The sequence below is a fragment of the Eurypyga helias genome, unplaced genomic scaffold, assembly GCF_000690775.1.
Source record: "Eurypyga helias isolate BGI_N326 unplaced genomic scaffold, ASM69077v1 scaffold17076, whole genome shotgun sequence".
Classification (NCBI taxonomy): Eukaryota; Metazoa; Chordata; class Aves; order Eurypygiformes; family Eurypygidae; genus Eurypyga; species Eurypyga helias.
In genome coordinates this window covers 5,432-18,090 of record NW_010257379.1, presented here as the reverse complement: position 1 = coordinate 18,090, position 12,659 = coordinate 5,432, and the positions used below count along the sequence as shown (strand labels likewise).

At 45.3% G+C, this 12,659-nt stretch overlaps 1 protein-coding gene across 1 annotated transcript; it reads right to left on the bottom strand.

Moving 5' to 3' along the window:
* Positions 1 to 488: 488 nt before the first annotated feature.
* On the bottom strand, positions 489 to 12,273 carry LOC104502550 (5'-AMP-activated protein kinase catalytic subunit alpha-2; the record flags this gene model as incomplete). Its single annotated transcript, XM_010153993.1, has 8 exons — positions 489 to 727; positions 965 to 1,091; positions 2,733 to 3,237; positions 4,763 to 4,987; positions 7,548 to 7,635; positions 8,429 to 8,573; positions 9,949 to 10,042; positions 12,132 to 12,273. Coding segments are annotated over 8 exons (1,565 nt in total), but the record flags the coding sequence as incomplete, so codon positions are not given.
* Between the last annotated feature and the right edge of the window lie 386 nt (positions 12,274 to 12,659).

The window sequence follows — 12,659 nt, the reverse complement described above, 5'->3', positions numbered from 1 at the left end:
GCCCCTCCGCTGTTTTGTTGCTCCTGGGCGACCCCCTGACCTGGCTCAGACCATCCTGCCGCTGCTCTGTGCAGCCAATGGGATACAATATCAACCTGACTGCAAGCTACCTACATCACAGAAAGCTTGGCCACAGCCCCACTAACTCAGGATGGACCAGGAGGGAGGTGTTTTCCAAAAACTCAGCGATAAGATTTACTACTTGACAGTCATGCCAACATTTCCCATTTGGCTCACTGTGGAAAAAAAGGGTATCGGATACATTTCACCACGGTATAACGAGTGAAATGAAGTTATTCTTAATTTCCTCAGTGCCTTGTTAGAGGGGAATATGTTTTGGGTCTGGAAGTGGCTCTGTGTCACAGGCTGTGCAGTGGTGGGGGCGGAGGAAGAGAAATGACGCAGAAGAAATGTGGAACAGACAAGCCGGACCAGAACCTCACAGTGCAATACCATGGGCGGAGGGACCGGTGCCTCGGTGCCACCCATCAGCGAGCCAGGGCCATGATGAGGCTGGCACACATCTCAAAGAAGTCCATGGTGTGGCTGCCCAGGCGCGGCGTCACCGTGGGGATGCTGCCGACGAAGGAGCCGCTCAGGGAGCCCATCAGCGACTGGCACTCGGCAGCCGCGGCGGCATCGATGCTCAGCCTCGGCCGATGCAAGCCGGCGGCAGAGCAGGAGCGCTGTGGCGTGGACGAACCGGACCTCTGCTCCATCACGTCGTCTGGAATATAGAAAGGAAAAAGAGAAGGTGGCATTAATTTGGCATTTGCAACGCATGTTTGGCGAGGAACTAGTGACACTAGTGGAGAACAATGGATCAAGAAGGCGTTCGCTGACTTGAAACAGCTGCATGAGCATTTGAAAATGCAAAGAACGATTTTTAAATTATTTTTTTTTAACTTCCAAACTTGCCTTTTTATGTGTTTTGCATCTCTCGTTGCAACCTTTTCCCGCTTACCATCGATGCTTTTGAAGTCCAAGAGATAGCTGCGGTTGTCGACCTGGTAGAGCTGCAGGCTCATCTTCACATAATTGCCCGTCACCGGGTTCTTGCGGCGCACTCTGAGGTGGTAGGAGTTCACCACCTGCAACAGGAAGCTTGCTTTCAGGAGTAAGGTTCAAGGGAGCAAGAAGAACACTTCTTCCCTTATTTTTTTTCTAAATACTAGCAAGACATCTTCTGAGAAAAACCACAGCTTCTAGAAAGAACAATGCCTATAAGATTAAGCAAACAGCTTCATAGCCTATTTCCTCCTATCTTTAAAAATGCTTCTTAGGGCTCTGACTCCCCAGCTACTGGTAGACAAAGCTGTCATGACCCATCTGCCAAGAACCAAACGGATGTTTGCTCCTCCTCACCAGCAGCAATGGCCACATGAGCCTAAAAACCCACTCGTGGACCTGTGTATGAGGACTGTGCCCGTGAAACCCGGCCAGGCTGGGGAGAGGAACCTCTCCCATCGGCACAGCTAAATTCAGTGTTCATGAATCAGCCTTGAGCTGTGTGTTTTCTCTCGCTGCTTCCCACCCTACAATCTGCTGCATCTCATTTGCAATGAGATCTTTTCTCTGTGCTATATTTACAAAGCAATTGCATGGATGGGAAAGCTATTTCGATGAAGAGTCGCATCTGAAGTTATTCTTAGGGTGGGAAAGGCTATTGTGAAATCTCCTTGTACAAAATAAGCTCTCCTGCCTACACGAAGATGTTGGGCTGACTTGGTTTGTGAAGCTGTACCAGAAATACACCAGGTTTGTTCTCTCTCTCTAAAACCATGCAGCTAACAAGTGTGTCTGGCTGGTGTAGGCATACGCATCTGGAGACAGTCCATCTCCTGGCTGGTGCAGTAAAATCAGGTTTCTGGTCACTACTTGGCAAAGGAGGGTATCTTCTCTGGTGATGAAGGTCTGGGCTGAAATTCTCCTTACCTTGCTCCTGATGCTTGCACGAGGCTGCTGCGAAGGGCCATGAGTCAGGAGAGCTCACATCAGCGACTGCACTGAGATTTAGGGAATCAGGCTCAGGAGAAAATATTAAGGGCTAACTTAGGGATTGATTAATCGGACTTTGAAAAGATTGTGACTAAATGCTGTGTAGCTCTGTAGAAATATCTGAAGTAAAAACTGTCATCTGCGTTTAGATCAAGCTTCAAGACCTGAGCCGTAAACCAGGGAAGCAGTATCTGAAAGCACATCTGGTCCATGAGCACCGCTCCACCTCCACTGAGGAAAATGCCACCACATCAATGGTACAAACTCTTTTTCCCCAAGTTCCCCCCACCTCTCACCTGTGCATCTTTTAAGAAGATGCGTATCGTGCCATTTCAGCATGCACGACTGCTAGGACCCAAGGAGAAATAGAGAGTTACTTTGCTCAGGAGCACTCAAGGTGACCTCGCAAGGAATTAACCACTCAAATTAGAAATGTGACCACCTCCTCTTAACCCCACAGCTAAATGAGGTAGAATCACCTTTCCAGGCAGAGGCTTAGAGCATTCAGAAAGAAAACTCTTATTTCACGTCATAAACACACACAAATATTGAACCACAGCTAGCTTCTTAATGCAGTGTGTTTGTACTAATGAGAAGTAACAGGGATGATCGCAAGGTGTGTGCATTTATTTGGAAACAAGTGGGGCTGTAACCACTCTTACTAACCTCCCTGAGCAATTCAGCTCATGAGAAAAAGACCCCTGAGCACCACCACGAAGCACCGCGCTCCCTACCTTCCACTCGAAGTCCAGCTGTTTCATGGCACGGTACACCTCGGCCATAATGTCATAGGGTTTGCTCTGGCTGCGGATCCCCAGGTGCCACTTGGCCTTTTTGACGGTCAGGGGTTTTGGCTTCGTGGTGTTGAGGGCGTCCAAAGGACATCGCGCCTTGGGGCTGTCTGCTATCAGCGGCGGCATCCGTTCGGGATGCGGCTTCACCCCGGGAGGGATGTGCAGGGCACTGTCGTCCATGAAGGAGCCGGTGGGGGGGCTGGAGGCGAGGTAGAACTCGCTGGCTTGGTTCATGATCCTCCGGTTGTCGATGACAAGGTGGTAAGCCACTGCCAGCTGGTCCTGAGGGTCCCCACTGTACAGGCTGTTCATCACCTCCGACTCCGTGCATTCAAACTTTTCACAAACTTCCCTAACCGCATCATCGTCGATGACAGTGGCATCATAAGAAGGGTCCTCTGGGAACAGGTAGCTGGGCAGCTCCTCCTTAAACCACTCATGTTCCCTGGGGAAAGGCAGAGAGGAGCTGCGGTGAGCTCTGAGGAAGGCAAGCGGGGGCAACCACTGCCACCAGCCCCTCACTTGGTCCAGCTGAGTAATCCTCAGCTGCAGACTGGGGAGCTCAACCCAGACCAGCACAGCACCCCCAGTATTGCAACAGCAATGATGCTCTGCAAACACGGCTGCTTGCTCGCTTGGCTCTGAGGTAAGACTTCAGCACTTAGATGCTCACGCTTTTTGATTACTGGCTAAATGCCATAGAGAGCCTTGTCTATAGGTTCTACTTATCAACTGTATCTGGCCACATGTGCTGCTGCTCTAACATGTAATTAAATCCTCTAGTCATAAGGAATTAAGAAATAAAAAGCATTTTACTTGGGTTTATTTGAATTAAGACTAACTATCGCAAATGCATTAAAAACCTAAGAGCTCCTGAAAGTCCTTCTAACATTTATGCATATGCTTAGCACAACAGCTGGATGTAATGATTACTATAAATTTCGTAAAATGTGTATTGGGCTCCAGTTTTACAAAATGTTTCTAATATGGCTCAGATAGTGAGAATTTTGAAGTCCTACTCCCAGCCATGAACTTGTAATGATTTCTGCAGGCACAAATATTTGCTGAAGAGGCCAATTATAGAATCATAGAATCACAGAATGGTTTGGGTTGGAAGGGACCTTAAAGACCATCCAGTTCCAACCCCCCTGCCATGGGCAGGGACACCTTCCACTAGACCAGGTTGCTCAAAGCCTCATCCAGCCTGGTCTTGAAGACAGCCAGGGATGGAGCATCCACCACTTTTCTGGGCAACCTGTCCCAGTGCCTCCCCACTCTCTCCATGAAGAACTTCTTCCTGATATCTAATCTAAACCCCCCCATTTTCTATTTAAATCCATAAAATTGTTTCCTTTACCTTGAATTTCCACCATGATGCATGCAGATAAAAGGTTCATGGGCACTGCACTCATTGACTAGAGAGAAAACTACACTGCATTTAGAGATGAACCATTTGCTCACACTGCAAACTATATCTGATATTTACAGGTTAAGTTAGTGATTCTTATGCTTCTCCCCATTTTTCATTAGCTAGACACTAAGTACAATGATTAGCCTCTTATTCTGAACTGGTACTCAGGGAGAGGTGGTCTTGAAATAATGAAAAATATCTGATAGATACTAAGTTCTTAGGATTATTGCATAATACAGCTAGTTTTGCTAAGGACTATTAAGAGATTTTTGAGGCTATTTTATAATGCAATATAAAAGCATCATATATATATACATATTTATATAATCATCACCCTGTTCATCATCACCCACTGCCAGCCAGCAGCACCCACCTCTCCATCAGCACAGAAGGGTGCAGGAGTGCTCCTTGAATCTTGGGACAAAAGCTAGCTGGATTGGTTGACTACTTCCTGCCCATCTGCCTGCAGAGGACCCCCCAGGACAGCCACCATCCTCTGCCACTGGTATGCCGGAGCCCCCCAGACACAGCCAGCCCACCCCATCCCACCTGGGCTGACCTGATGTCCTTGATGGTTGCTCGCTTCAGGGGGTCAACCTGCAGCATGTGCATGAGGAGAGTGGCAACGGAGCGGTTGAGGTATTCAGGGATGTAAAACACACCTCCCCGGATCTTCTTGAAGAGGGTGGGGACGTGCTCGTCGTCAAAAGGCAGGGTGCCACAGAGAAGGGCGTAGAGGATAACGCCGCAGCTCCAGATGTCCACCTCCGGGCCAGCGTACAGCCTGGTGAAGGCAAGGGCAGGATAAGGGTGTCACCCACCCATCCACCTCTCCTTAGCCGGGGTGCAGGTCCCACTGGGCAAGCTGGAGACCCGCTGCCAGCTCTACTGGGGCCAGAGCTGTAGCCCACCCCGGGCTGCTCACACAGATAACCCCCAACCAAACCCACCTAAGCCAAAATCACTCAGGGACAAGGGGAAATGACATGGCAGAGCTGGCACGGGCTTCCCACGCTCCTCTGGACAGCCGTGTACATCCCTGTCTCTGCCAGACTCTCCATAAAGCAAATCTCTACATTTCCAAGAGCTCTGCCAGGCTGTTTGCTCCTTCACCCCAAGCGCTCAGCCAGTAATTTCTGTTCATTCAGCGAGGCAGACTAAACAGCAGCAGATACTGTATCTCTGTTTATTTTCAGTTGAAGTTTGTGTGCTGGTATGCATGTGCTCCTGCTTCCGACAAGCTGCTAACATGCTCCCTCGCATCATCAAGTTGGGACACCCCAAATACACAGGTTTTGCTGCTGCTTGCTTGCTCAATTTATCTATTTTAGCTACAACTGATGCTTTCTCAGAGATTCTGAGAGGCAGAGCTTACCCTTGGTGTGTAGAACCCTACCAAAGCCCAGAGGTTGAAACGGAACTACAGAAGTCTGCTTATGAAACCTCAGCATCCTGCTCTTGCTCCTCCCGAAAAGCATCACCATAGGCACACTGGGGTACAAAAAGCACCACTCATGCACACGGCCATTCTCTGAACACCACCAAAACTCCAGCTCTGCTTGTCCAAGGGTGAGACTTGCCCTGTTGAGGCCAGGGACAGCAGCAAAGTCGTTCTGGGAATACAGACAATTAGTTAGATGCCCTCTTGCTCCTACCTCCATGCCTGATTCCAAGAGATAGGAAGCCTGATTCTTTTGCTGATAACTGCATTGCCTGAGCAGTTGGCTGGACTTTCAAACACAAATGAGATGCACTTTTATGACTGAAAGCTGACCTGTCACGGTCTACTGCTTCTGTACTCTACCCAGCACAGGCAGCAGGAGCTGGGAACCAGCTCACCCCTGCCCGCACACCCACAGGCAAGGCATTCACCCCGCAGCAGCTACAGTGGATCATGCCTCTCCCCCATGAACGCAGTTCTCGTATGCTGCTAGAGCTTTCACAAGAGGGCAGCTTGGCATTAACCAGGGGTATAAATCAGGGGTATAAACCAGTGATGCTTATCACTGACACTGTAAGCGGTACTGATGCTGGAGGGCTGCAGCAGTAGCCGGTGAAAAACGCAATGTGTAGGTTTGGTTTTGGTTTTCTTTCTTACTTTTCTTGATAATGTATTGCTTGTATCCTTGGAACAGTCAGGCTCAGCATACTGGGACTGCAGGGACTTGTTAATCTGCCATGTGCCTTGTCTCCAATACAAACTGTGCTGCTGGCCTTTACTGAAAAAGGCGTGGAAATAATATCATTATTTTTTTGGAATCATGGTAGAGTTTCTGGCTTTGTCCCCCTCTTGACAATGAGGATTTACTTGCTTTTGCATGTAGAAGTGTAGTCACACAACTGGGTTTTTGGATGCTGGTCTAATTCCTAGGATACTCTGCCAACACTTGCGCTGGTGTAAACAGGGATAAAGTAATCATAATCACTGCAACACACTTCGAACAAAATGTTGCATTCAGAAACTAAAGTTATAGGCAAAAATATGCTGGATTAGGAAAACTAATGCTCATGCAAAGGGCTATTCAAACATATGGGGCAGATGAGATGGGCAGTTTGAAGGGCCAAACAGACGACTGAAAATTTGAAAACTGTATTTGCAATCCTTGCTATGCTGTTACAGAGAGAGTTAGAGAAATAAGTGAATTCTACGTAACTTAGGTTCCTGACAGTAAAATACAGGAGGTAACACTTTGTGTCAACATGGTGAAGTCTGACTCACCCTTGCAGTGTGCGTTCAACGTGCCATGTGCTGTGCAGATGTTGCACGCTGAGAGATGCAACCACACTGGAGGTTTGTCAATTCAATTCACCAATTCGAAACAAAGTTATGATGGTGGAACCTACTGTCACGACCAAAATCCCTAGCTTAAGGGACCAGAAGGCAAGTATTTTCAGTACAAGAGTTCAACAATGTAGCAAAGTGATTAAAGTTCTTCCTGATGTTTCTTAGTGAATGGTATTCCTCACTAACACTGTGTTTATATTACAGGTGGGCAGGAGAGAAGGTGGTAGCTCGGAAAACCCTTTGCATCTGAAACCTCAGCATTTGCATCCAAAGAGTAATTTTCACCCTTCTTAATTAGCAATATAAACAGTCAACATCTGCTATTAATAATTCCTCCAAAGTAAACATCTTTAGCAAAACATGGTTTGTTTACAGCTATTAAGAACTGTAATAATCAAGAAAACTTTCAGATTTTGGCCAGTAGATTCACCCAAACATAAAATCCAGGCTAGAAGGATAGAGCTGCTTTTACTAGAAGTGCAAAGCTGTTTCCAGTTCCAAGAACAAATTTAACGACCATGTGCACACGTAGGCTCTGATTAGAAGTGGAACGTCCTACCTTCCAGAGATGACTTCAGGGGCTGCATAATTTGGGGAACCACAGCTGGTGCGTAGAAATTCGCCATCTGACATCATGTTGGACAATCCTAAAAACAAGAGGACTCTGCATCACACAGAGGAGGAGAGGTATAGCAGGTGGAGGGGGAACTTCGGAGGGGAACTGTTGACATAATTTAGATAGACTCCTTTCAGCTGATTTGCAAATTATTATTTTTTTTTTCATGCCCAACTAAGGAATATTTACTCCAGGCTAATTTTGCTTCTCTAAGTTGCAAATCCCAGAGCACAGTGCACAGCGGAAAAGAGATATAATTCATCCCACAGCACTTACTTTATATGGGAATTGTGTGGGGTTATAAAATTAGCAAATCTTCAAAAGGATTCGTCACTGCTAGCAAGGACTCACCGGGACCGAGCTGGCAGGCCAGCTATTTCAATGGATCCCAATTGGTAATGCCACTTAAAGACTCCTGTTACTGCTCATTTGTAAAATGAAGCGAGGCCAAGAGCACGTGGCCAAACGTATGGAGAACATGCATGAAAAAAACCACACGCAGTCAGCTCACCCTGGAATTAACTGAGTCTGTCTTAAACATAAATTAGCTAAATCTTTATATTAGGTGATTATATGAAAACATAGCGAAGATTTGCAAATTACTTTGCTGCTCCATTCTTAATGCCAGTACAGAAGCAGCCTACAATAAGTAATCCCTGCTTTTGCAAAAAGGATGGTGTTTATAACTGTGGGCTTTTCAGGTAAAGCAACTGCTAGTGGTTAGGAAAACAGGCTCTGGGTTTTGTAAGGCGTGCTACACGGACACGCTCCAGCAAGCGCCTTGGAGCTGGCTGCATTTCTGGAATGCTGCTGGGGTCACATACCAAAATCAGCTATCTTTGCGTTCATGTGTGCATCCAGCAGCACGTTCTCTGGTTTCAGGTCTCGGTGGACAACCATGTGTCTGTGGCAGTAATCCACTGCGGAGAGAATCTGCTGGAAAAGGCGTCGAGCTTCTGCTTCTTCAACCTACGGATGCAAGGGGAAACAGTCCTGAAGGTTGGTCTTCGTGCAGAGCTGGCAAGGGAAGGTTTGACTTAGCAAGGAGCCAAAATGTCCCAGGGTGCAGAGAGAAAATCACAGCGTGCTTGTGACCAGAAGCAGCAAATAAAGCAGATTTCCCCCTTTGCATTTTATAATGTGCTAGTGTTTGCAAGTGATATAGCCCAGAGATGAAATCAGAAACCTAAATTTAGCTGAGCTATCAGGGACAACTTATTGGTGGCACCTATAAGGCTGCTGATCCAACAGGACCAGTTCTGCTATACAGCACATGTAGATCGATGCTGAACAAAACACCACAGAGAGGATGCTGCAGGGAGCAATTCCTCATGTACAGATGGCTTGGGGGAAAAAAAGCTAAAGGTGAAATATTGTGATTATTTTAATTAGCTTTATTAGCTATAAAATATGAACTATACTAGAGAAATTATATTTAAAATTATGAGGAGACTGATTATTTTTACTAATGACTTCCTCAAGGCTCTCTTCATGAAAAACTTAGTTTCTGGCTGCAGTTTCAGAAAGGATCCAAATTAGTCACTGAAAAGGTCCAGATGGGTAAAATGTGCTGGAAATCAGAACTGCACATAGAAAAGCAAATGGAGTCATCTCCATCGACCAGTGCACTAATATAATCTGATAGTAAATACATTGATTTTTATAGCACAGAGAGAAAAAGTATGATGGGCTGATCCTTCACCTGAAGCCTTATTCTGGATGTCCACTTCATCCCATTTTTATCTCCTTGCCCTGCAATTGCTCCCTGTCTATGAGGACATCCATGGGGCAGACACTAGTGATTTTCTTTGTAACCATAATATCACATTTCATGGGCTCAACCTACGCCTCAGGTGATTTATACCCAGCAGGATTACTGACATTTGAAAATGCTATTCAGATAAGCCACATCCTTTAAAAGTCTTCAAAAAACCTGATGTGGAGCCAAGGGGGAGGTAAATGACCAGGACAGAGACCACACCAAGTGCTCTTCCCCTCCAGTGCCCTGCACACACGTAAATCTGCTGCTGGACCACGGCCGGGGTTGACAGGCAACTCATCGCTAAAAATTCTAACAACATGCTAGTTTCCCAAATACTTGCACTAAGCAACACGTTCCCTTGGATATTTTGGTTTGCATATCGAAATACATCAGGGAACGCTGCAAAAAATCACACGCAACTTTAGTGTGAGTCGGGTACGAGACACTCCAGATGGGATTGCTGTGAAGCAACTTCTATTTTGGGCCTTAACCTTAACTGCGCTCTCTTTAGCAGTCGTTTTGCTTCTAAACACCATCCTCTTCCCACACAAGTGTTTGGGCTGACACGGTACTGGTACTTACACGTCCATGCTTACAGATGTAATCAAATAATTCACCGCCAGATACGTATTCCATGACCATGAAGAAGTCCGTTGGCGTGCTGATGACCTGGTACCTTCAAAAACACAAGGATTCAGGAAAAGAAATAATAAAGAAAAACAGGGAAAGGCTTTTAAACAGGTTATTAGTTTCACATCAGCCTTTAAAATAAGCATTTGTTTGGATCTTGCATTTATAATTGCTTTCCGCTTCTGGAAAGCCATCTCTTATTTCAAGTATAATCTTTCACTTGTCTATGAAAGGATCTCTTTCACAGACCTATGGTTTTCCTTCGAGCTTTTAAATAATCCTCTGAAATCTCTGCCAGACAATCCTATCACATTTAGGACTGTCCTGACTTTCAAATTTCCATTTTGGCTAAGATCTGCACCAACAGCTTTAGAAACGAAGGCTTCGTCAGCTTGGGGCAGGGAGGGGGTATATTTGGTTTCCCTCACACCAAGGATAAAGAAGATAAAGAAGGACACTAGAGGGAGCTTCTTTTGGAAAGGTTTAGAAACAAAGATGAGCACCCCAAAGTTATTTTTGAAATGTTAAATCCCTCTATATTCTACAATGGGAAATAAAAAAGAGTATCACCCTTAACTTGCAAACTTATTCTCCATTTTCATTCAAAATGATCCCTGAGCCCTGCAAAGCCATTTCTGTGCCCCAGCTGGTATAAACTGGCCGTGATCAGCTGAGGTCCATGCAGCTAGGGGAATTCATTGCAGCACCAGCTGAGACTCACCTCTGTGTGATTTCAGATACCTTGCTGTTGGCTCTTTTTTTTTAAAAAAAAAAAACAAACAAACAGCGGAATTTCTGTGGGTTGTGATTTGAAACAGATTTCCAACCATTTTCAGAGATCAGCAAGTGAACAGGTGATAGTCCCATAAAGGTCAATAGGATCAACCTCATAAGTGTTTTGGACCCAGACACCTAAGTTATTGTTAATTGCCTTGCCATTTCTTTTATATGCATGTAAAAAGCTATTGAAAGAGGAGGTTTATGTCCCATGGTCCTCACCCCTTTATCATTGCATTTCACGACTGCAGTATGTACCATAGGACACTGATACTATTAAACTGGGTTAATTTTCAGGCTTTAATACTTTGACAAATGTGTGAACAGGACTTAATTTGCGGGATGCTGGATACACAGCTGAGGACTCTTGCTGGCTTTTTCGTGAAATAATACCAATCTGTTCTCCAATAAATCCATGGAACTGTGAAGTTACTCTAAAGTCAACAGTTGCTGCATGGTTACTTATTTAACTGTAGACAGAATTTGTTTTCCCTTGCCTCTAAGTCCCAGGTATTTGCTATATCTCATGCCAGTTTTAAAGCTGACCTAAATGTCAACTTATCCTTGCAGTTACTATTCAACAGCTTTCTTTTATAGAAATGCCAAAGATATTATCGAGTGCCTCATTAATGTGGACTGGCTGCACAAACTGGGGATTGAGAAGGAATCCCAGAGGCTGGAGTGCAGGTGCTGATTTACAACTTACATTCAGGTTCATCAGAGTGGCAACTTTGAAAACTTATGTCTGAATAATAAATTAAAAAAAATAAAATGTTCCTTTAAGCTCTGGATAATCAGGCCATTAAAACATAAATCCTATTGACTGCTGGCCAAGGCTTCACTCTACAAGACTGACCGTGCTGCAGTTCCTCAGGCACAATTCTCAGCAGCTTCAGGTCTGGAGACAGGAAGCCTAAAAACAGCCATCACAAAAACTCCTTCTGCATGGAAGACAGGTCAGCTTGGACAGGTTTAGCTGAGCAAAACTTGATGGAGGCACAACAGTCTATTGGCTGTGACAATAACTCAGACTCCCTGTGGAAGAAACATCTTCCATCATTTCTCCAAGTGTCAACTGTATGTCAGTGGGAGACCCTCAAAGCGCAGCATTTGGCTCTAATGTGCAAAAGCTTGACCTGATACCTAACATAAACATCTTCCATCATTTCTCCAAGTTTCAACTGTACGTCAGTGGGAGACCCTCGAAGAGCAGCATTTGGCTCTAACGTGAAAAAGCTTGACCTGATACCTAACAACTTCTACAGCTCTATGCCATCCCCTGAGACCAAGTCACCCTTGCCTGTAGAGTCTCTGCAGATGGAGGAGTAAGCCGAACACGTGGCAGAAAGGGTACTTACAGTTTGATAATATGAGGGTGCCGGAAGAGTTTAAGGTTTTGAATTTCTCGTTTGATCTTCCCGACCACATCCAGGCTGCGTATTTTCTGTCTGTTGAGTATTTTTACTGCAACTTTGTGCCCCGTCAGCTGGTGTTCACCAACTATTAGAAAGAGAGCATGGCAGAGTCACTAAACACTGCAGCAAGTCATACAAGCACCTTAGGATACTGTGATTTATAAGCAAAAAGCAACTCTTGGAGGGACAAAATCAAAAGACGAGGCGAAATATTTTAAACTTGTTTTTTATCTCTTTATTGTTTTCCTAGTGGAGTCAGGGAAGACAGAAGAGGGGACTTATCTGCAAAAAAAAAAGCCCTCAAGTAAATAAAACAGAATGAGTTACTGAAGGAGGTCATACCCAAAGCTAATTTGCAAGGATTTACAGCATGTAAAAGCTAGATCAATCAGAAACAGATATATTTAAATGACAGAGGAGAACCTCCCTTGTTGAGTAAATCTCTAATAAATCCAGTCTTAAAACTAGACC